The sequence below is a fragment of the Orbicella franksi genome, chromosome 7, assembly GCF_964199315.1.
Source record: "Orbicella franksi chromosome 7, jaOrbFran1.1, whole genome shotgun sequence".
NCBI lineage: Eukaryota > Metazoa > Cnidaria > Anthozoa > Scleractinia > Merulinidae > Orbicella > Orbicella franksi.
This window is the reverse complement of record NC_138151.1, coordinates 25,419,674-25,444,658: the sequence shown is the minus strand read 5'-3', so window position 1 is coordinate 25,444,658 and position 24,985 is coordinate 25,419,674. Positions and strand designations below refer to the sequence as shown.

Here is a 24,985-nt window from a genome sequence, read left to right as displayed (position 1 = left end):
TCAACATGCGAACGAACACACTGAGATGCGGCCGTCACGTAATATGCAGGTCTCAAGCTGTGATTGACCTCTGTGTATGCTGCCAGTCAGAAATAAACTTTGTCTTAGACTTGTGTGTCGCTCTTTCCTCGACCATCCCTCCTAGTAGATTTTGCCGGCGAACAATTCTCTTTGCTATTAAAGGAGTCTTTTGTTTCGGAGACGAAACCAACATAAATCTAAATAAAGTAGACAAGGCTAATCTTTGGATATAGGGAAACAAATAGAAGTAGATAACCCAAATACCTAGTGATGTGGGTATCCCCTTCCGAAGTGTTGGTTTGTAATCATTTCTTTACTTCAGGGTAGCCAAATCCACCGAAAATAAAAAGGCAAAGCAAACTTACCTAGAGGAAAGGCAATTTCAAGGGAGGAAAGGACTATAGAAATGGCAATATTCCAATATGTTTGGTTGTTATCGTTTCTTTAGTTCAAAGTAGCCAAATCGACCGATGGTAAAAAGGTTTGCTTCGCCTTTTAATCCTCGGTCAATTTGGCTACCTTGAACTAAAGAAACGATAACAAACAAACACTCAGATCTGTGAGAAGGGGATACCCATATCACTATAGGGATTTGGGTACCCCTTACATTTTAGCATTTCTAAGTCCTTTCCTCATTGGAATGACTTTCGCCTTTGTAAGTTAGCTTTGCCTTCTTATCTTCGGTAGATTTGGCTACCCTGAATTAAAGAAACGATAACAAGCAAGCATATCGCAAAGGGATACCCATATCACTAGGGATTTGGGTATCCCACTTTCCCAGTGTTCAAAGATCAAAGGACTTAGTCTTGTCTACTTTATTTGCATTTTTTATAGATGTCTCCGAAAAAAGACTGCTTTAATGGCAAAATCTAATAGGAGGGATGGTCAAGAAAAGAGTGACAAATAAATTAGTCTAGGACAAAGTTTATTTCAGACAGGCAACCGTACACAGAGGTCAGTCACAGCTTGAGACCTGCGTATTGCGTGACGGCCGTATCTCAGTGTGTTCGCTCCCATATTGATTTTATTCAATTGCCGAACTATCCGAGGTTTAGAATGCGGCTTACTTGTTTAAAATGACCTGCATTTCAAGGGTTATCGATAGGCACCAAGCGCATGTTCATACAAGGAACTTTGGCGCGTGAATGTGTTTTGTGTGTCGTTATAACTGCGGACTCGGATCACACAGTCTGTTATAAATTGCGACTATTTTCAGCAACGTTATGTGTTTATATCAAGATAAAGAAAGTTTTAATTTATAGAGAAAAACCTTCGTAAGAAGATAAATGGTGTTTCAGCAGAATTATGGATGGTTTCACTTGCCCCAGTTTGTGGTATATAACGTTTTCAGTGTTTTGGGTACCCAAAACACTAGGGATATGGGTACGGGGGTACCCAAAACACGGGGGTACCAAAATCACTGTGACACATACCGCCTCGAGTAACAAGAGTCTCACTAGAGGAATCTTCTCGACGTTGTCCTTTTGCTCGTCATTTGGATGAAACTAAACTTTACTCAGCTGAAACGGTAGGAAACACAGTGTTACCCTGAAGACCTTTTAACAGGTTTTTGCTAAATGTTTGTTGCGAAATCCATCTATTTCTAAACAGAAATCAAGGTTTCAGGTTGAATTTAAAAAAATATCTTTTGAAGCAAAAATTCTGTTTATAGGTCCTTATATATAACGCACATTATGGTCATAAAGTAGTTTTGAATCGGACAATGCAAAGGCGGGTTCAGGTATTGTTACATTTCAATGTTTTTGTTGACTATAACAGGGTATCTACTGTGAAATAATAATAAAACTAATAGAAAAAAAACTTAGGCGCTTCTTGTAAACATAGTCGGAAGAAGATACGATAGCGCCATAGTGTATCAATAGCGAATTTTTTGTGATATAGTCCCAAATGTTTCTCCAGTCATTGCTCTGCACGTCGTGTTTCCTTGTTTTGTTGGCAGACTGTAAACCAAGTTTTACCAAGACACCCAGCAGTAGTAATAAAGTCTATGTGGATGAAGGGGCCTATTACACTGAACTGTCGTGGGCCTACGACATAGATGGCGAAACAGTGAACTGGGTGGATTTTATGTACAAGAGAAGTAATGGTGATGATGTGCTAATTGCCAGGAAATTTGCCAACCAGCAACTCCAAGTTTCACAAGCCAGCGGTTACAAAGGAAGATTCTCCTTTACGGGGAAAACGTCGGGGAACGCGACATTCACAATATGGTTCATTACCAAGAATGACGAAAGGACATTTGAATTTGTAGTTCATTTCACATCCGTAAATAATCCATGGATAAGAAACTCTGTTGAGCTCATTGTGGTTGGTAAGTTGTATGCCATAGATAACTTGAGCAAAAAAAGTCATATTTTTTGGGATAACAGTCGAAGATGTATTAAGTGCGATTTTCCACGACAGTGTCTTAAAACCAAACTGAAAGCGACTACAACAGTCTACTCAAAGTACACGTAAACAAGAATATGAACTAATGAGAATCTCGAAGCAAATAAACGTATACAACTCTAAGCGCGGGTGAACGTTACACCAGACCCGTTTCTTGAAAGCCCCTGAAGCTTTTCGCGCCCGCAAAGCGATTTTCAATCAATCTGTATCTAAAGACAGAGAGGTGTATACGCCTGAAACCTCTTATATGAAGGGAACCTCTGTTCATATTAAACATATGTAAATAAAACTGCTCTGCAATCATAAGGGTCGAGATTTTGCTATGGCTTTCCGGGTGGGAAAACTTTTCTGGACCTTCCAGAAACGGGCTCAGGTCATAATTAGATCTGGTTCACCTCCATTTGGTTAAAGAGGTGGCACGCATTTTCGAAAATCATGCACTGTAAAAGTGTACTAAGCGCATAATTAGGTTAATATGGGTAATTGTTTCACATGGCTTGAAATTTCTGCAAATGGACTGCCCTGTCCTACAAATGTTCATTTCGTGCGACTGGGAAACACTCAAAAGTGACATATCCCTCACACATTCAATACAAATCATTTCAACGCCTTAGAAGGCCTGAGTCGATAAACTAAGATTTCAATGTGTAATTGGTTTATTTCTTAATAGTCAAACCAAAGATCACCAGCAAAACAACAGGACCAGTCACTTTAACCGAAGGAGATACAAGACGTTTGTTATGTGTCACCAGTGGGAATCCTAATCCGTTGATCACATGGTATAGAGACAATGTAAAGGTTCAGGAAGATCCAAACATCTCTAACTTCACAATAGCGTCAGCGAACAAGAACCATACAGGGACGTACAAATGTGAAGCTGCAGTTACTGCTCCTGGACTGGGCCCATACAGAACAGACTACACAGTTGCTGTAATAGTGAGATGTAAGTAAAATTGAGAGTCTTTGTGTTTTAGTCAGTACAGGATTATTTGTTTGTTGTTCCGCTGGTCGTGATTATGTAGACCGGTGTTTGGTGAATATCTAATATATCGGATCATGTGTACTTAATCATCCGCGGTCGATTACCGATCAATGCCCTCGATTGACTAGCGATCGACACTCAATCGACATTCCGATTGATACTCGGTCGACACTCGATCGACGTCGCGGGTGTCTTTAAAACACATGATCCAATATCTATACCCACATATACTAGGTATATTGTGATATAGGATCGATATTGTTTATTTTCTTTTATCTACAGTCATCTGTTGATGGTACCAACAACCAGTAAAACCGTCAAGATTCTCGCAACATTCTAGAGAGCTTTTTTTTTTCTCTTTTGGTGATTTCTGTTTAAATGTGACTGCATATGGGTTTTTGTTCAAGCTCATCTAATCGTCCTTAGGTTTAATGGGCCACTTTGATCTTCTTATATCTTATGTACCTTATTTTTTTGTTCCTACAGACAGGCCCCAACACAAAGCAAACAGTTTGGTACGAAACGAAACCGTAGTTTTAGGACGAGATGCAACATTTTATTGTCGGACAGAAGCTTTCCCTGTTAAGACACAATATAGCTGGTTTAAAGGTTACAACCAGATTTTCAATTCCCAAGATTACGCCATTGACAATTTTAGAAATGGAGAAAGCAGACTGACAGTCAAGCAAGTTAAAAAGAGCAGCGCTGGCCGATACTCGTGTTATGGAAGAAACGATGTTGGAAATGGGCTTAAAAAAACTGTTTTTCTAACTGTGCACTGTAAGTTATGACTTCTGCTAGTTATAATGTCTTGTTTTGCTGTCTTTGATGTATATGTTTTTTAATCAAAACTATAGCAAAATTCTCGAACGTCATTGGCTATCAGCAGCCCGATTTGAGCATTAATTTGACAGTGTACGCGTCATGCTTGTAATTGGACAGTACAAGTCATTTTGCGCGCGCTGTTGCGGTGCACTTTGTTGAGTAAACTGCTGTGTTTTTCAGCATTCATAACGACGTTCAATCGTTCAGCGTTCAATCGATGGTTTGTTCGTTTCTCGAATTTTGTCATAGTTTGATTAATTGGTAACAGGACATCGTGTCGTCCAATTCAGTCTGTAATAATACTCGTGATTAACAGATCGGACTCCCGCTTCGCGGTCTTCCGATTTTGTTAATCACTTGTATGATTACAGACCGAATTGGACTCCAGTCAGTCCTATTACCATCATTAATAAGTGGTATTGCATTCCTACGTCATATTTTCCATGAACAACATGTTTTTGATCAGAAGTTAGTTTGTACTGTATTTTTAATCTTGTTTTACTCTTGCTCTACCCAATTTTCATTGGTGGAACCTGTTCGTCTATATAGGACCTACAGGCGCTTATTTCTGCCGTGTATCATCTGTAATCCTGTGGGATTCTTCACTTGCATGACTCGTTGGCTGCTTTTTATATATTTCATCATTGAAAACAATTTATTAGTTCTTTCTTGTGGTCAAAACCCTAACTTAAAACTTCAAAAAACTGGTGTTAGTCTGATTGCTATGATAAGACCTGCTTGTCTCAGGCGGTAATACAAGCCGTTCATATTCCACTGGACGGAATCTCTGTCAGGCGCTCAGAGTTTCAAGATTGTTTCATGACAGTCTCTTCAGTTTTATGCAGTGAATCTCTGCAAAGTTGGTTTTTAGAATATTCAGGTATGTTGTACAAAGCTAGACACCAGCTGTTACTTGTGGGCAAAGTAAAGATCTTGGTTTCTTTGCAGATGCTCCCCAACAAGTAATTTTGACTCCACACCCAGCAGTCGTGAGAATTAACCGGGACATAACACTGAAGTGCGAGGCTGATGCTCTCCCAAAACCTCGATACTTGTGGAAATTTGATGGAACAATTCTGGATAAAGCTGTACAGAATACGCTGTCCATAACAAACGCCCAAGTAAAAGATGCTGGGAGTTACACGTGCAAGGCAGAAAACTTCTATGGCAGCAAGGAAACAACGAGAGTGGTTAATGTGGAATGTGAGTGCATGAATGATCATTCTAGATCTGTGATAAAATACGGTATATTAAACAATTAGATTATGAGCTCTAGATTTCTGTCGCGTGATAGTTGACGAGGGCGCAACCCGAGTCAACTATCACGCATAGAAATCTCGAGCTCATAATCTAATTGTTTTAGTAATCTACTAGTCGTTAAAGCTTTATGTAAATGCTCTCCACAGACACTTGGAAAACACCAAGAAGCGCCCGTCATTTTGTTTACAAGCGCACACTGCTACGTTACTCGCTATCTATCACAGAATAGATAGTGAGTAGCGTAGCCAATCAGAGAACGGCATTCGTGATAGAACGCTAGTAGATTTATACTAATAGCTTATATTGCACAAGCTCAAATCAAATTGCTTGTCTCCCGTCAATGCGTATACAATGATGAAAGGTGCTACATCTGGTTTTAGGCAATCTCGTGTGACTAGAAGCAATCAAATTAACACTGAGCAAGAGATACTGGGTTAAATTTTGAAATTTCAGATGGCAATCGTCAGGCAGTCAGTCAGTCAGTCAAACGGTCAGTCAGTCAGTCAGTCAGTCAAACTGTCAGTCTGTCCGTCACGATCAGTCATACAAAAACAAGTAATCACACAAAAACTAAATATATAGATGGATAAAGGGGGAATTAGTAGTATTCATCATAAACCGTCGTTTAAACGAGACCATCTGACTCCCAATGAATTGGAGCAGTTCACGTATGGACATTGCACCGCTATTCGCAGTTATTCTCTTCATCAAGGAAATGCTAAAGGAAGCAAAATTCTGTATCGAACCTGGTCCTAACTCATTCAATTTGACTTTTATTTTGTCAGATCAACCTGCTGTTAAAACATTCTCAACTGGAACTCCTGCAAATACCGTAAAACAAGGAGCAACAGTAAATATTACGTGCATAGCAGATGGTTACCCTCCTCCGGAATACATCATCAAACGGGGGAATCAAATGGTAAATACCACTGGTGGGAGATTTGTGATCACCAATATTCAGCTCAGTGAAGAGGATTATACATACAGTTGTACGCCAAACAATACTGTAGGAACTGGAGCAACAAAAACATTAAAAATCACGGTGCTAGGTAAGAATAAGAACCATTTGCCTGCACTCGTCGACACTTTAAAGAAGCAATAACAGCTGAAACAAAATAATGCAAAGACGAGAACTGACTATTGTCATGTACGAAAAGGGAAGATTTAGAATCTACATAATTATACCACAATACGTAAGTTTGAAATACTAAAATATTATGTGTACATAAAACAAACGTTCAGATGAAAGATGCCGTGGTTTAAAGTTAAATTAATTAATGACAAGACCCTTATCGCCTTAAAAAAATAATAGCAAACGTTTATGGACGAGACGCTGCGGAACACTTATGACTTTGCTATATAAAACATTTGCTATGCAAAATATAGAATTAAGTTTCAATATGCACTAAGTCAACAAGGAAGTACGGACTTAATAAATTTTGATGATGATAACGATGATGATGATGATGATGATGATGATGATGATGTTCGCACAGAATGTCTTTGGATTCATGCATCTGAAAATATTTATTTGCTTTATCCAAATGTAGCGTTTTGTGCATGTGTAGAACAAAACTTACTTGTTACCCAACTGAAGTTGTTTCATATCACTTTGCACAGTTCCTCCATCACTAAATCAAACACTGCCAGCAGCCAAACGAACAAAGAAAGAACATGAAACTGTGCGCTACTCATGTGCAGCTTATGCCAAACCCGCTGCAACCATTACGTGGATGTTGGATGGAGAGCGTCTGACAGACAAACTACCTTTCACCATCTCCACAGTATTTCAACCATCATCACAACCAAAGCTTCAGGAGACCCTATCGTATCTTACCATCGAAAACGTAAGCTGGACGGAAGGTGGCACATATTCGTGTCTGGCCCAAAACGTTGTTGGGCAAAAAAGACAAAATACAGGACTTGAAATACAGTGTAAGTGTATTTTACTAAGTCTATTCTCAGAGAAACATTGCTCCAAATGCAGAAGTCTGATAACGAGTTTAAGCCTGTCCAGATCCCTGTGTTGTCATTTTGGGTAGAGCCGACGATTTTCTGACCACGGCGGGGGTTACCCTGAATCGGAAACTGGCACCCCAAGCATGCATCGAGAAGAGAACATGTAACTAGAGTTAAACAACGCCTGCTGAAGATAACACTTGCGCAATCGTGTGATGTTCCAGTAATTAAAATCCTCAGTGTTTACACTTGCACTTTACACAAATCTGAGTTAAGAACTTTTGTGTATTTTTGGGTAAAAAAGTGACGGCTTAGATTCTTGAAACAGTGGTTGTCAAGTACCTTTATCGATAGTTTTAGCGCTTATGGTGAAGCTTTGTGGAACTATTTTTTTATGGACGGAGGAATAGAGGCAAAGAAGCTTAATCTAAGCTTAAGAAGTGAAATGTATGTTTAGTTTAAAAGCGGGCTCCATAGAGAGCGGTTCTTGTAAACATGTCAAACCCCACATTCGAAAACACACCTGTATGTGCTCCTTTTTAATATTCAAACGCTTAAGTTCGGCTACCACTTTCATATACAAATTTTTATTTAAAGCTAGACTGCGTGCAGTTGGTCTTTTCTTTTCGTGTCGAGCAAGCGTTTATCTCGGTGAACTCGTGAACACGAATACTGATAAAAGCTTAAATCCCGTTTCCCATTGCTCATTTTGCCCAAATTTTATGCCTCAACGTCTTGTTTTCCGTGTTTTCTTGAAGACCGGCTCGCTTCATCAGCTGGTCTTGTAGACACGACTTTCCGGTTTTCTGTCCGTCATTTTTAAAGCTTTAAAATGGCTTTCAATTTTTGACGGTATATACTGCAACAACTGCAAAAACTTAGAAGTAACAAAAACCTATTTTAACCATCTCGTTTCATTTTCACGTTTTGTTTTACTGTAAGCATTTGTTACTTCTTTTTTTTTTTTTTGCTCCCTTCAGATCGGCCAGTTGTTCAGTCTCCAACCGATCATCCCAAAAATCTTACCCTAGAAGAAGGAAAGACAGCAAGGTTCACTTGTAAAACAATTGGGAATCCACCCACGGAAAAACATAAGTGGCAGTTTAACGGAAAGGACATTTCAGGGGAAAGTTGTAAACAGTGTCCAAGTACAACGTTGAGCTTTCAAGTCAATCGATCAGATACGGGATGGTATTCCTGCATTGGATCAAACGGGTTAGGAGACGGACCTCCAGCTCGAGCATATCTGCTGGTGAAGTGTAAGTTATCAAAACAGCACCTGTACTACTGAACAATAAACAAGAAACTCAACCTTCTTCGAGTCCTAGTTGAAGTTATGTTTTGATACCCTTAGCATAGAATGCTATCTGTCATTTCCTAACTATAGTAAGACTTTGAAAAAAAAATCAAGATAAGTCATTACAAAGATATGGGGCTTTCTTTGTGTATATGCAATTGTAAATGTGTATTCTTTACTGCATATGACAAACGAAAATGATGATGATGGTGACGATAATAGTGATGATGATGATGATGATGATGTCGATGATGATGATGAGTTTAAAATTATGATTTGCTAGAAATGCATTACCGAAATAATTTATATTTTTTGTCACATGACGAATCTCTACGTATTGGGCCAAGCCTGTCTATTGACTAATAATTGCTTATTGTACGTGTTTAATCATGTTCTGTTTCAAATCAACTTTCTTGTGATAAAATGCACGTGTTTGGTAATATATCAAGTATCCGTTACATCTTACAGATTCGCCCCAGGTTGCTAACGTTCCACACAAAGTGTACACCGTCAATGAAACAAACAATGTATCAATGGTATGCCGCGCAGACAGTGAGCCACAAGCTACCATCACCTGGAGTAAGACGGGCAGTAGCGAAATTCTTGCATATGGTGAACAGTTTAAAATATTTAATACAAAAAAACATGATGATGGTACATACACTTGTACGGCAAGGAATTACCTTGGCAGTGATTCAAGAAAAGTCACTTTAAATGTTCAAAGTAAGTTCAATAATGGTCATAATGTAAAGTTTACACCCAGACATTACAAGACCATATTTTCTAATCTTGAGTAATCCTTGGAAAATTTTCGATAGGGCAAAATTTAAGATGTCCACTGAATTCTGACCCGGATGATTCCTCCAGATGAACTCATGCTGTATTCAATGTTCGAACAGCTATGTGCTCGGTGCTCTAAAGTAAAATGTAAAATTTGTGCAGCTAAACACTTGAAAAAGTTAAGGGACATTTGAATTATTGTATGGTTCTTTGAAGATTATCTTTGATGGCATGGTCGTCTGTATTTGTTTCAATGAGGACATTGGCAGTTATAACCAAAATTATTAGGAGTTATAACACTATAACAAAAACTATTAAATAAACGAGTAGAAATGGTAACGTAAGGACATCGTAAGAAAGTTTCAGGTTCAAATGTAAAAAAAATTTTTAAAAAAATTTAAAAAATTGAGAATGCTCCTGACCCAAGCCTAATTAGCTTACAAAACAAGAATGTATTGTTATTGTGACTTCAAAAGAACAGTGAATTTGACACAAGCGACCAATGCCACCGTTAGCTCCACCCAAAGCAAGAGCAAACGGTTTTCAATAATTTAATCCTTAAACTTTGACGTTGGGCAAATGCCTGAGTGGACATTTTAACTCCTTCTGATAGGGGAGATCTTTATATACTTACTGATATAGATTTGTCTTCTATGCATATAATTTGTTATAGCCCGTCCAGTGATTGTGACAACCTCCACTGCAGTCACCCAAATACCCGGCGCTGAGGGTGAGCAAGTAGCTTTAACTTGCACTGCCACTAGCAAGCCTGCTCCTTCTTTATCATGGAAAAGAAAACTTAATGGAACTGATCTAACCTCATTACATGATGACCAAGTTAAGAGCATCACTGTAAAGAATGACACCAGTGTTATGAAAGTCACTGTTAGTACTGTTGGTGAGACGTTCTATTGTGTTGCTGTAAACCTAGTTGGAAGTGATAACCAGAAATACACAATAAGAAAAAGAGGTAAGTAGAACGACTCTGATCAATTGATATTCAGTTTTAACAACAGCTACCGTGTTACTTACACGTGTTATTATTTATAGATTTGCTAGTTTGCACAGGCATTATGTTATATATTCACTGAAATGTAGTTTAAGGCCGAGATTGATTGGGACTTCTCAAACTCATTAATAATTCATCAAGTTTCAACAAAGAAAATCACAACCGTAAAGGAGGTTTGGATACCCAGTCTGAAATAGCATTTAACTTGACGATTTTACTCCTCCGTTTACTCCTTAGTTTTTGTTTCGATTGAGAAGAAACATCAAACACTCGAGACGGTGTTTTATTGGCTATTCAAACACCTCGAATTTCGTCAAAACTCCCTGCGCGTCGTATTTTCAACTCTCTTCTCGGTGTTTGGATATCCCGATGAAACACTATCTCTCGTGTTTGATATATTACATCATCATCATGATCATCATCAATGAAATAACCGCAACCCATTCCAAGGGTAAAAATTCCAAACCCCCTTAACACTCAGAGTACTAGGTCGGGACATCGTGATCGTAGAACGAATTAAATTGCAGCTAGGATTGACAGCTTTTTGTGATAGGTAAAAAAGATCCACCAGGTTACATGTGAACTGTATAGACTCAGTTACATCTAAGCTACAAGACCCTACAAGGTCCCTATTTTTTGTCGACTAGATCATGATAATTAATGATTTGTAAGGTTTGAAAACACGATGTCTTCGTGGTGGATTACCTCCATAAATTTCAATAGAAAAGGCATTTTACTTCAGTCTGAAAGGATTGAATGTATTATTTTGTTGACAGGTGTTCCAGATGCTCCAACGCGAGTGAAACTGGTGGCATTTCAAGTAGATGGCGCTAAAACTGTGTGCGTCAATGTCAGCTGGACTCCAGGTTACAGTGGTGGTTACCCTGTAGATTTTGCAGTACTTTATCGTGTGAAACGAAGTGGCGCAGATTTAGTGGAAGAATTTGTTGGACATCCCGACAACAACATTTGCACGATACAAGGATTATTCCCTGAAACAGAATATCAATTCACCGTCCAAAGTGCCAATCAAGTCGGGAAAAGTCAAGCATCAGTCTTGGCCCAAGTTTCAACACCAGGTAATAACGATCTAATCAAGTTTTATATCTTTATTCTAAAACTACGCGAGATACTACGTGCACTCTCATTGGCTGATAGGTGTGTTGAGATGAGAGTATGTAAACACGGTTGTGACGTTTTAGACTCGTGCATATTTTTTAGAAATATTTTATAAAGGCAATAGAGAACTCTTCCGTGAAGACATAGCCTCATCTAAACACTGGGTTAGGAGAATTCTCGAAAGTTGTGCAAACCCGAGACGCAGACGAGGTTTGTATAACTGTCTCGAATTTTCCAAATCCCCCTTGTGTTTAGATAAGGCTATGAAAACACGGAAAAGTGCTCTACTGCTCAAATTTCGAATTTTCATTTCTAATGTTTATTAATATATGTTTTTGTGGATGATCTTTTAGTGTCTTCAGTACCACCAGAAGTAGGAAGAGGTATGGTTATAAAAGTTGAACCGATGATCGGAGATTAAATTGTGTATAACCGACAACCTTAAAATTGTGTTTATAAAGGTCCATAAATCAAAGATCTTAATTGGTGCCAAAAAGAAAGCTAAAATATTGTGGCATATCTATGGCCGTTTGTCTTTTTCTACCAACTTTGTAAGAACGATTAACTTGTTTTTCAATGTAAACCTGATATTTTAAACCTTACGGTTTATCTTTAAGTCTTATTCCCTCCTATTGGTCGATAAATTCCTACTTTGATTATCTTTGTTCATCCCTTTGTATCGTGAAATAAATTAACTTGACCCGTTGTTTTTCTTGGTTGTTCAACTCGAACAGATTGCTTAGATTGCTCAAATTTTGTTCTTTAACGTATTTATCTTTTTAGTCAAAGCAACAAGAATTTCAGATGAAGCCACAGTAATTCTGGTAACGTGGACAGTTACAGATCCATTAGTCACAACAGTGAGTCTTGAGATCCAGGAGGAAGGGGAGGGTCAGTGGCAATCAGTCGCAGGAGCAAGTGGTCTGAGTGCACCTACAACAGAATTTAAAGTGACTAACCTCAAGGCAGATAAGTCATACTGGTGTAGAATGGATATGAGACGACCAGGAGAGCAACATCCTGTTTATGTCTTCAGTGAACCAGGTAAGGATGCAACATACTTAGTTGGAAACTGTAGTAGCACAACGGCGGACCTTAAGAAGTGTGTACGCTGACTTCAAGGCATGTCGGATTCTTTTCACAGTCAATAATCATACCAGAAGGCTTATTTTCAGATGGAAGCCATCTCAGGTTCGACCCATGACGTCAGTAACAGACCAATGACATCCCGTAGTGTTCGTATAATGGTTGTAAAACGCTGGCAACCATCTCAATGAACTACTACAGAAGACGGCTGCATGCTTCGGGGTTATTTTATGGACTTCGACCCTTTATCTTGGTTGACCTTTAATGTTAAGTTGCTGATAAACCTTTAAATCTCTTAATTAAATCTTTAAAATGAAAACAAAGTAGTCAGCTCACAACATCAATTAAGTAATTTCTAGCTCATTATCAACGCACTCACATGGGCGGGTGAACTGGGTTCCTTATAAACTCCGTGTAAAAGCAGGTCAAATTGATTGCATGGTATACATAGAGGAATTTCGTGTTGCATCTTTCCGGCTCCGTTTGAAATGTAATAACGCGTTGAGCTGGTCATTTTTTTTTCAGTACCAGCTGATACCATACCAGGAGAGAAAGAAGATGGCGGCAAACTGTTTCCAAAGTGGCTGATTGCTGTTATTGCCGGCGTTGCTGGTGTGTTTGTCCTTGCCATTCTTGTTCTCTGCCTTTGTTGCCTGAAGCTTCGTCGTAAGAAGGCTAATGGAGGTAAGAAAACTCCTACAGCTTCTTATTCAGCCAGTATTTTATGCAGCCTATTTTACGATAGTGCTTGGATAACCCCTTTATAAACTTGATTGGCTTGAAAGTGTTTATTGTAAAAGTCACACTCTGATTGGTTAGGGGCACTCTGTTATAAAAATAGACGCTGTGGTTAATTCTCGTTTCTCGTTACTTTTCCTTTTCAGCTGACAAAGCTAACAAGCATCCCACCTCAAGGTATAAATGGTGTTTCCAAACAGTATTCTTATTTAAAATTTTGCGCATTCCGCATTATATTTGAGCACAAAGGGTTTGTATCTACTCAGTGTTATGTCTTTTTGTGCCATAACGAAGCACTTATGCTTTTAGTATAACTCGAGTTAAGAATGCACTCGATTAGTGGGAGTTTGGAGAATGTTCGAAAAACTTGGGATGATCTCAGTAACGACTCAACCAACTCTTACTCTCTTTCCAAAAGCCCGCGTTCCATTTAACAGTTAGATTATGAGCGCGACATTTCTATCACGCATAGAAATCGAGAGCGAATAATCTAATTGTCTCAATATAAATCTAGTAGTCGTTCAAATCCTCCTCAAAGACACTTCGAAAACGCAAAGAAGCGCCCGCGGCCAGTTTGTTAACAAGCGCACATTGTTAGACTACTTACTATCTACAACAGAATAGATAGTGGGTAGCGTAGCCAATCAGAAAACAGCAATCGTGCAGAACGCTAGTAGATTTATACTAATTAATTTTATATAACCCCCATTAGCAGTTTTAGCTTCAGTTAAATTGAACCAAGTGGCCTTCACTCTGGTTGATTAATTGCGTTATTTATTGTAATTATTTTTGGTTTTGAATTTCTAACTTTGTTTTCTTTTTAATCCTTTTCCTGTAAAGCTATGTAGTGGGTGGGCCAGATGTGGCCCCTGCCACAGAGGGGCTTAGGTATGGAAGAGAATCTATTGAAGATGATCCATTCATTGTAGCTGCCTCCATACAGTCCTTGAACTCTATTGATAGAAAAAAGGAAAAACAAGCTCCCTGTGTCAACTACGGATACTTGTCTGAAGGTAGACTTATGTTGTCACTGTCAGAATGTACAGCTTTTGATGTCCTGTATCGATTTATCGCTTGCGCAACGAAGTTTTTATGTCCGTCGCAGAGTAAACAGCGAATCAAGAAGATTTACAAATTTAGACTAAGGGAACTACTTTATACTGGTGCCAACTGATTCATTCAGTTACTTGATCCAAGTATAGGATCACATTTAGCGATAGTTTTAAGAGTAATGTAGTCGAGTAATGTACCTTCTCCTTCCTCGGATGACACATATTACGTCAGCAAAACATTTCGTTTAACTGACAGTGTAGCTTTGCTGGAACCTTTCCCTACGGCATACATACCTTGCTGTTCTATATATGTTGCGTAAAATATTTTTGTTTGCAAATTGGGAAATGTAAATGTTGCTCAGCGTAGGAAAGAACGCATAGTACGGATAACGTAGCGTGTAGTGCCATTTCGCCAACCTTTTAGCAAATAATTCCAGTGTCTTGTCTCTACTTTCAGATCAACCTGAAATGCTACTCAACCCAGGCTCCCGTTTGTCGAAAAATGGCCTTATTGCGCATGCCGGTACTGGAGAAAATGTGAACTCCGCATACCCTGCAAGTGGACCACAGAGAGATTTTAAAACCTTCGGAGCTTCATATGAAATTGTTGGAACAGCAAAGCATAAGTAAGCACTTATGTGTAAACGTAGTCCTTATTAACTTTGTGAGCGAAAGCTAGGATAGATGCCTGTCCAGGTTGCACTGTCCAACACACTAAGTAAAAATGCTGTTAGCATTTTGACATAAAAGTCTTTACATAATCCAAAACGTCACTGAAACGTAAATTCCAATTTGCCGAGACACCCTTTGAAACATGCAAGCCATAGAAACGCCGGGTGACTCGACTAAACAATTAACTTGTGACAATTGTTGACCAATGACATGTCATATCAAATTGTTTCCAGTTACCTAAATCTTAATATGGTTAAAATTACTATTGATCACCACATGAAAAGGTGGTAAAACTTAAGTACAGGAATGAAACTAAACTGATGATGCTGTTTGACCGTTTACCTCTGTTTTGTTGTGACTTTGGTTCCAGAAAATATCCCTCTTCACCCCAAGAGGGTAACTGAAATTTCTGACGGGGAGGTGGTCTCAAAAGCGGAAATATTTACAGAAATTTATTAGGCTAAATTAGAATTTTCAGAGAGGCAGGGGTGTTTAAGCTAAGCGAAAAACCTTCTGTGAGCTAGCATGGATATATTCTGGAACAATACCCGACGAACAGTATTATTTCTAAAACATACATTTCTTTCACTTCTTAACAGACAAGCAAGTCCTATTGACAATCCACTTAATACAACGGCGGACCAACAGAAACCCGTCCCCAAGCCAGGCGCGTCATCTTCGAGTTCCAAAACCAACAGCCCTGTGAAAGAACCCCTTGACTCAACTGTGCCTTATGTTACTCCACAGAAGAAAAATAAGCCCAAGAAATCTCGCAAAGACCCCCAGGAGATAACGACGTCTGGTGAGAGTTTTATAAAACATGAGATGGTGCAGCAGAAATAGATAATTATCTAAAACCGACATATTCTTAGCCTTTTCCAGGCGTTCAGTTAATTGGGGCGCAGCGCGAAAAACAGCGAGCGAAAAAATTGAGAGAAGCGCGGCGAGAGAAAGCGCTGCGCCCCAACTAACTGAACGCCTGGAAGAGGCTAATATATCCTAAGTTGCTGCGCTTAAAGGAGTTTCATCACAGTTTGCGCATCTTGAAAAGTTTAGCCTAAATTTTTCAAGTTCCTCGTTTGTAATCCGTGTCAATCTTCTCCATCTCTAATCATCCTTGTTCCATTATGTTTATTGTTATTATTATTATTATTATTATTATTATTATTATTAATTATTATCATTATCATCTCTTTGGTGTCTTTTTATCTTAGAAAACTACTATTTGATTTCCTTCAATTTAAGGATGATTTTTTACGTGGGCAAAATAACTCAAAATACCATTACTGAGCCCCTTTATACTCTTATAACCACCTTTACTTTCTGAAGGCAAACATCTCTTGTTCCGTCTGTTGTTGTTGTTGTTGTTGTTGTTGTTGTTTTCAAGCTTAGTATCTCATTACATGGTCGTTCTTTCGTTTTCTTTACAGAGCTTCCTCCAAAGTACACTCTCGAGGACAGGTCTCCTGAAGAGCCCATGCCAGGAGATTTAGATCTAGATGATCCACGTAGCCTGCCACCTACTGAGAGACCTCCACACCTACCCCCTCCCGTGGCCATGACGCTAAACAAGCGAACAAAACCCAGTAATTACCACGGCGATTCACGTACGTTTTTGTTTTTGTTTTTGTTTTTGTTTTTCTAGTTTTGCAACACGGTCTCCACGCTTGCTGTCTTTGACTTAGAATTCTCTCCTGGCTAACGACTTCTTATCGGTTTCTTTGACCATATTCACACCAGGAGAGAATTCAGAGGCCGCGACAGCCCTTGAAAGTTGGAATTCTAAAAGCACTAAAGTGATAAGCCCCATATTTGGTGAATGCGCCTATCATTTATCTGGGAACAATTTGATAATATGACATATCATTGGTCAAGGATCTCGATTTCTCCGTGGCAACCTTGTTTTGACCGGCATGGAATGAATTTTCCTTCTTCTAAAAAAATATTTTAAACTTTCTTTGTGGGTTTTGACACAAAGTCTCTGGAGTTTCACCATTTTTGAACCAGATGCAGTTGTTTGTTTCCTGACAAAATCCATAACCGCAAATCCAAGATGCCATCTGTTCAGAAATAATAACGACAATTTTACGTCATATGACGCTACAGACTCGGAAATGAAATATGTTTGGACGTATCCTAAATCTTGCAAGTTTTATTCTCGCCGCCTACGAACCAGAGCGCTAGCTAGGGGTAGGACGTCAAAAGCACCCGTTCTACCCCACAGTCCTGCGCCGTTATTCCTCAATCACAACACGTACGTTATTTTGGTGTATTGCAAGGTCTCTTAGCTAACAATAGTTAATGACATATAGATAATTGAATTATCCCTTACTAATTTTTATGTTGGTAAACACACATCGCTTTTTCCCAAAGAGAGAACAGAAACATTGCACCTTGAGAATGAACCATAATGCTTTTCTAATGGCGTTTCTTATTTAAACTCAGATGACAGACCTACTGAAGGTCCTCGATTTTTTTACATACCAGACAACAGAGATCGACGTGGTTCAGACCGCGCTAAAATACCTTCTCCTAGCACAGGCGGGAAAGAACAGGTACAAACTGAGTTTGGTACATAGAGTTCGTAGGACATTCAATGTCAATTTATCTCGTCTCGCAGTCCTTCCCCCCAACGTTGGATGGGAGGCATCACGTGATGAACCCAAAGAATATCATTAAAGATGCGGTTGCTATTTCACGTCTTTTGATTGTTGGTTCTTCTCCATGTTTAGTTTACAATTTTGGAAAGCTCCTAAGTAGTAGTAGAAGTCTAATACATGTTCTATGACTACTCGTGCTTCAGATTTGCAAATGGGCTATTTTTAGGTCAAACTATTAAGTGAGAACAATATCAGTTAGGCTGTGCGTACTCGCAGAAATGTTATGCAACTCATCCTGGCTGGACTAATGTTACTCTGTCTCAGTTGTAAAGTCTACAAAGAAACGGCAGCAGCAACAGGGAAATTCGTATGTATGGCTCTAAAACAAGGGCAAATAGATAAATAGAATTCTGTTATGACCCAAGCAAATTTGACTGACAGTGATCTTGATATTTGCGGCAAAAATAAGTACGTCTCTTAAGGTGACAGTCTCCTTCCTGACTGTCCCTCCTCTCTAAATTCCATATTATCAGGTGTAAATGACACCAAATATGCTGATAAATCAGATAAAAAGGTTTTACAGATCAAAGAAGAACAGGCTCTTTGGGAAAAAGAACAGGATGAAAGGAGATGAAAGTGGATTACAGTTCATCAAATTTGATTTGATCACTCATTATTCTTTCTCCAAGAAAAATCGGATGGGGGTGTGCCAGCCGCTCCCCAAAACCCTCACCCTATTTAAGACCAAACTCTACGAATTTTCCCATTCTATTTATGACCTGACCAAAAACTCGATACCATATTTAAGAACTGACCCATAAATCAGCAGCCTGTTTCACACCCGCCGTATTTAGTTCTCTAGTGTAAGGTGGCCGAACACAGTTTTCGCGCGCGCTTTTGCTGATGTAATTCCGCGCGCGCACAAGGATTGCAAAAAAACAAACATGCCGTCAATAGAGCGATCATTTTATTTACTCAACACCCGCAGTATCTGTGCTATTTTTTTCTGTAATTGTGCGCAGCGTATTGATGCCTTTAGTCTTTTATTACAAAGATATGTTAGCAAAGGTAAAGAACCCAGCAATTCTCAGCTTTTTCTTTCTTACCGAAAGAACCCAGTTAAATGCAGCGCATGCGTAGTAAGTCAAAAAATTGCGATTGAATGAAAATTGCACTCTCGGAAATACGCCTATTTCTCGAGAACTACTCATTATAGAATTTCACGAAATTTGGTACGAAAATACTTTAGGAAATAAGTAACTGGAGTATTGAAAATAATTGAACTTTAACAAAGGAACTGATTCTAGATATTCCAGTGAACGTTCAACAAGGGATAATTAAAGATCTCTCTGTTAAATTATCAGCAAAATGGTGTTAACTTGTGAGAATTGTTACAAGCTTGTTGCATGCAAATTATAAAGAAAATCTAATGACTAGATTTTCTGCAAATAAACAAAACCGATTTTAAAGGCCTGTTTATATTTATTCGTGTTGCCATGGCAACGGCACATATGTCAGCTTAACCATCAAAAAACCAAAGTTTGTGTTGTTAACCAGCTCGCTGCCATTTTTGACGACCGAGGGATCAAGGGTTTTAGAGAAAAAGGTGAATGAACTACAGGTATCAAAAACTGTGTTCAACCATCTTAAACCAATGTTAAAAGCAACATTGATATGTTTTTAATACTAGAAAATATACTCACTTCAAGACTGGACTACAAAATCCTTATCCTAATAGAGACCAAAATGGTCAAAATCGATACCCTATATCTGACCAAATTACGACTCAAAAAACATACCCTTTGGGGCGGCACAGTACATACCTATATAGCCCATATAAGGGAGTTCCCTCTCCCCCCCACCCACCCCAAGGAAAAACCCGTTCAAAACGGCTTCATTTGTCATATTGTAGTTACATAAGAGCGACATCTTGGTTAACCAATAATGGAACCTATTTTATTTCCCTTTCCAAAGCCTTGTGGTGATACCCATTGTGAACTGGTGAGACCCGAATCGCAGGACTTGGCAGGTGTCCGCAAACCAGAATCTTTACGATCGCCAGGAAAGCTAAAGACGCTCACCCGAGAAACGGGAATACCCGTAAACCAATGGTCGCCACGTGGGTCTCAGTCTGACAACAGCAGTCTACCAAATATAAATTGTGTCAGTTATTTGGTCTGAAGGACGAGGAGACACTATATATGGCACAAGTCCCTCTAGGGGACATAACAGTTTGCAGAGAACAGAGATGTAAATAGCAGTATTGAAGAAGCCTTGCTAGGGATTATCTGTTTTTCGTATCAAAATGAATTTAACCAACTGAAAGTCTGAGCCCGAGTCAAAAGCCGAAATCGCCTTGCTAGAAAAACATTTAGACAATGCAAGCAATAGTAACCCCTCATATCATATTGTTGCTGAAAGAATTTTTACCTTAAAGAAAGAGCTAGAAAACATTTTTGAGTATCGAACCAAAGGCGCTATCATTAGGTCAAAGTCGCAATGGTACAACGAGGGCGAAAAGAACTCCGGATATTTTCTAAATCTCGAAAAAAGGCACTGTAAGCAAGGAACAATTAGTCAATTAAAAATTAATGACACCGACTTTGTCACCATAGACAGAGATATCTTATCTGAATGTACGGCTTTTTATAAAAATCTTTATACGTCAAAAAGCCCCGACAGCATCCAGTCAACATTCCTCTCTGAAGTAAACTCCACTTCTTTGACCAATGAAGAGCAAACTTTATGTGAAGGCCCCTTAACTCAAAAGGAATGTTTCGAAGCCCTGAAGAAGATGGAGTCTGACAAAACGCCAGGCACGGATGGACTTCCCGCCGAATTCTACAAAGTTTTTAGGAAAGACATTTCTTTTTTTTTTAATCTCGGCCCTCAACTATGCTTTTGACTCTGGTTGCCTCTCAGTAACACAAAGACGAGGGCTTATAAAACTAACTCCAAAAAAAGATGCGGAACTATACTTCATCAAAAATTGGAGGCCTATTACCCTTTTGAACACCGATTACAAAATCGCAGCAAAATCTATTGCAAACCGAATTAAATTAGTACTTCCAAACCTTATCAATCATGATCAAACAGGATTTTTGAAGGGCAGATTTATAGGCGAAAATATCAGACTCATTGACTCTATTATCCAATATGCCACAGAAAAGAATATCCCGGGCCTGTTACTTTTTATTGACTTTGAAAAGGCATTTGATTCTCTCGAATGGTCCTTCATACACGGAACATTAAGATCCTACGGTTTTGGTGCTTCGCTAATTAATTGGGTGAAAACCCTGTATAGTCATACTGAAAGCTGTATTCTGAATAATGGATGGGCAAGTAATTTTTTTGAAATTCAAAGAGGTGTTAGGCAAGGCTGCCCGCTCTCACCTTACTTATTTATCCTATCGGCAGAGGTGCTGGCCACGGCAATTAGGAAAAATACTAATATAAAGGGAATCTCTGTAAATAATGTGGAAATTAAGTTAAGTCAGTATGCCGATGACACAACACTTATATTAGACGGGTCACGTGAATCTCTCCTTTCATCCCTTGCAATGCTTGACGATTTCAGCAAAGTCTCTGGCCTCAGACTCAATGATAAGAAAACGGAAGCTCTATGGATTGGCGCAAGTATTGGAAGTGATAAAATTCTGTTATCAGGAAAAGAGCTTAAATGGCCAAAAGACAAAGTAAAATCCCTAGGTCTATGGATTTCAACAGATCCCGAACTATCTGCCTCTTTAAACCACAGTGAGAAACTTGAAAAAGTGAAAGAAATCCTGAGATGCTGGAAATACCGCCGACTCACATTGTTAGGGAAAATCACTGTTATCAAATCACTAGTGGTCTCCCAATTGGTTTATCTACTCTCGCCTCTTCGCTCAAACTACAGGGTTTTAAAAGAAATAAATGATTAACTCTACACTTTTCTATGGAATGGTAAAGGCGACAAGATAAAACGGAAGGTAATGATGAATGATTTCGGTGGTGGTGGCCTAAAAATGATTGATATTAGTTCCTTCAATAAATCCCTCAAAACCACATGGATTAAAAAATATTTAGATAACAACAATAAGGGAAAATGGAAAATCTTTTTTGATATAACCCTAAAAAAATATGGCTGTCAAAACTTTTTTTCCTACAACCTCAACGTTAGAGACACCTTATCGACAATAACAACTTCGGATGCCTTTTTAAAAGAACTATTAGGAATCTGGGCGGAAGTTAACTTTGAACCTGAAATAACATCGAAAGATCACTTTCTGGATCAACAACTTTGGCATAACTCCCTAATAAAGATAGCCAACAAAACAGTTTTTTTTTTTTAAATTGGTTCACCAAGGGAATAACTCGGGTGAAACATCTTTTAGGACCGGACAACAACTTTCTCTCGTTAAATGATTTCCGCTGTAAGTATGAAATAGACCCTCGCCCTCTCAGCTTCTACGGATTAATATCGGCTGTAAAGTCTCTTCGGACTGATTCTAATTTTCAAGATTTACAGAACACCGACCACGAATATGAGCCACTTACAACAAGAATTTTGCAGGTCAAAAAAGCAACTACAATAATATATAAAAAACTGATTAGTAACAAGAGTTTAACCCCAGAGTCAAGTCAAAAGAAGTGGCTAGAGGATTGTGGCCTACCAATAAATGACAACATAAATTGGAATGCTGCCTATCTTTTAACTAAAAAATGCACAAAGAGCACTAAGCTGATAGAGTTTCAGTTTAAATTCTTACATAGACGTGTACCAACCAATAACTTTTTATTTAGAATAGGTCTACAGGGCGATGAAAAGTGCAGTTTTTGTCACACTTCCTCTGAGTCAATAATTCATCTTTTTTGGTCATGCCGCCAAACATCTCACTTTTGGAATAAACTTACTGAATGGCTGAAAAACTTAAATTTACTTCCTAGAGATTATGCTTTGACAAATATTACTGCTTTGGGTCTGAGGCCAGATATCTCTCAATTTGCGCTTCTTATAAATTACTGCTTTCTCTTAGCACGATATCACATATGGCTCGCTAAAACAAAAAATGATCATCCAAATCTTACGCTTTTCATATGCACACTAAAACTACAATATGAGATAGAAACAAAAAGTGGAGACACGAAGAAATGGAAACCTCTTACAGGATATATGAGGATTTAATTAATATTTTAGATTATATTTTCTGTAGGGTTATCTATCTCCTACCCATTAATCTATTTCTAATCTCCTGTCAGATGCATAACTCATTTTACTTTTAATGTACCACATGCCTTTGGTCTGTTTTTTTATGTTTCTGTACTACAACCTCAAGCTGTAATGATAACTAGCTATTTTTCTTCTCAGTTTTTTTTTTCTTTGCCCCTTGTCGTCACTGTATTTCTTAATTGTGTAAGTCGTGTAACTGTATTTGTTAGTAATGTAAGTCGTTTAGTTATTGTAATTTAAATAGTGTAAATAATTAGAGCAATATAATGTAAATAGAGTTAGTGTTGTAAGTAAGCATTGGTTTCCCTTGTGTTATGGCAAATAAATAAATAAATAAATAAATAAATAAATGCTGATTGGGCAGCTAGCGGTAATTCTAATCAGTTCAAGTACTTTGGAATTACGGCGGATGCTGGGTAGGAGCCTAGCGAGTAAATATAAACAGATAGAATTACTCCGAATTAAAAGCATCCCGGTTAGCCTAAACAGCAATTCATTTTACTTAACTAGCACCTGGTTAGCCTGTACACAGTGCTCCGTTTAGCCTAAATGCGGTTAGCCTAAATAGCCCTTCAGTTAACCTACCTAGCACCCGTTAAGCAGGAAAACAACTCTTTGTTAGCCTAAATGGATGTTACCTTTAAACAGTTGGCCCTGAAATTAGGGAAAGGGTTGCCGGACTCGAATTTGATTCGGGCTCGGATCACGAACTCGCATCGCTCAACCGGTGAGCTTGTTCACTCACTTTTTAAAAGAACTGTAAACATTACTAGCATTAAATAACGTATTGTCGAGAAATGCAAGTTGATAGTAATACTAACTAAACACAACAACACACTTTCTTGATACGGTGGGGAAAAAAATGGCAAAATCAATAACAACTGTATCATTAGTCTTCAAAAGATTCTAGTTTTAGAAGTGTAGCTGCTCTTATGATAAAACCTTATGATGTAACTTTTATTTCTAGAAAAAAAAGTATTGCATTAAAAATATCTGGGTCATCGCTTTAAAGAAACTCCCTCCATTGCAAAAAGAAGAAACACATCTTTCAAATTGCACTCACCTAAATGCTTGTGTTATTTTGATGGAATTTCTAGTTACAGTATCCCTCGTACATGTAGTGTAAACACTTACTTGCACGATTACCTACACTGATTTTAAATTTGCGTGTACAAAATGAATTGAAATGCTGAAGTTGCTGAAGCAAACCTGCCGAGCATTAATTTAGAGAAAGTGTTTACAATGACTGTTTTCGTTATTCCAATGTCCAGAGTATAAACAATTATTGGATGAGGTTTCTGTGATATCCAGAATAATCAAGTTCCAGGCAGGGGTTATCAACCTGAGCCGAAGGCTGAAGCATAATAACCCTTACCGAGACTTTGGTTATAGCTGGTTTTCACATGACGTCACTAAAATTCTAACTACAAAACTATTGATCTTCCTGAGATTTTACTTAAATGATGTATAAGAGCAGCTGAAAACTAATATTCATACAGCTTTTCGCTCCGAATGGGTCCTTGGTTTTGTGATACACTACGCTTGAATTTCTAAGCTTTTGCGTGACGCGGCATTTACATGACGGCCTAGAGAGCTGTCATGATGGTTAAAAAAGTGACTTATTTCGAGGAACGTGGCTATCTGAACAGATCATGTCTTAGAAAAGTATTATTTTAATGTTTTTGAGTTCCTCGAGAGATAAATTCACGCTGTTGTAGCAAAACTTAGTGACAGATGTTTCTGTTGGTTTCCGGCCGCCATGTTGGTGCCCGTACGGATGGGCACCAGCATGGCGTCTCCATACAAATCTCTCTAAATTTGGGTAAAAAAATTTCTCCGTATATCTCGCATAAGAAAAATTGCTGTGACCAGAATCTTGGCGAGAGTCTTTGCAGATTTACCGTCTTTCATTTCCCAGATTCTGGACTTTATCTATTGACCGGTATTGATTTCAATTTTGATCT

At 38.5% G+C, this 24,985-nt stretch overlaps 1 protein-coding gene across 3 annotated transcripts in view; it reads left to right on the top strand.

The window, feature by feature from the left end:
• LOC145492253 (hemicentin-1-like) overlaps positions 1-20,155 on the top strand; it is a 33,080-nt gene extending 12,925 nt beyond the window's left edge. For 2 of the 3 annotated variants that reach the window (XM_081471627.1, XM_081471625.1), the window contains 20 exons: positions 1,982-2,353; positions 3,101-3,373; positions 3,899-4,192; positions 5,186-5,440; positions 6,283-6,546; positions 7,118-7,432; positions 8,437-8,715; positions 9,222-9,476; positions 10,207-10,503; positions 11,319-11,621; positions 12,015-12,044; positions 12,445-12,705; positions 13,273-13,431; positions 13,632-13,662; positions 14,326-14,498; positions 14,995-15,163; positions 15,809-16,011; positions 16,640-16,816; positions 17,655-17,764; positions 19,784-20,155. In XM_081471627.1, coding sequence (XP_081327753.1) covers positions 2,110-2,353; positions 3,101-3,373; positions 3,899-4,192; positions 5,186-5,440; positions 6,283-6,546; positions 7,118-7,432; positions 8,437-8,715; positions 9,222-9,476; positions 10,207-10,503; positions 11,319-11,621; positions 12,015-12,044; positions 12,445-12,705; positions 13,273-13,431; positions 13,632-13,662; positions 14,326-14,498; positions 14,995-15,163; positions 15,809-16,011; positions 16,640-16,816; positions 17,655-17,764; positions 19,784-19,990 — 4,299 coding nt within the window. In that variant the 5' untranslated portion in view covers positions 1,982-2,109 and the 3' untranslated portion in view covers positions 19,991-20,155. The remainder of the gene's footprint in view (positions 1-1,981; positions 2,354-3,100; positions 3,374-3,898; positions 4,193-5,185; positions 5,441-6,282; positions 6,547-7,117; positions 7,433-8,436; positions 8,716-9,221; positions 9,477-10,206; positions 10,504-11,318; positions 11,622-12,014; positions 12,045-12,444; positions 12,706-13,272; positions 13,432-13,631; positions 13,663-14,325; positions 14,499-14,994; positions 15,164-15,808; positions 16,012-16,639; positions 16,817-17,654; positions 17,765-19,783) is intronic. The other variant, XM_081471626.1, reaches the window with a different exon arrangement.
• Positions 20,156-24,985: the final 4,830 nt, after the last annotated feature.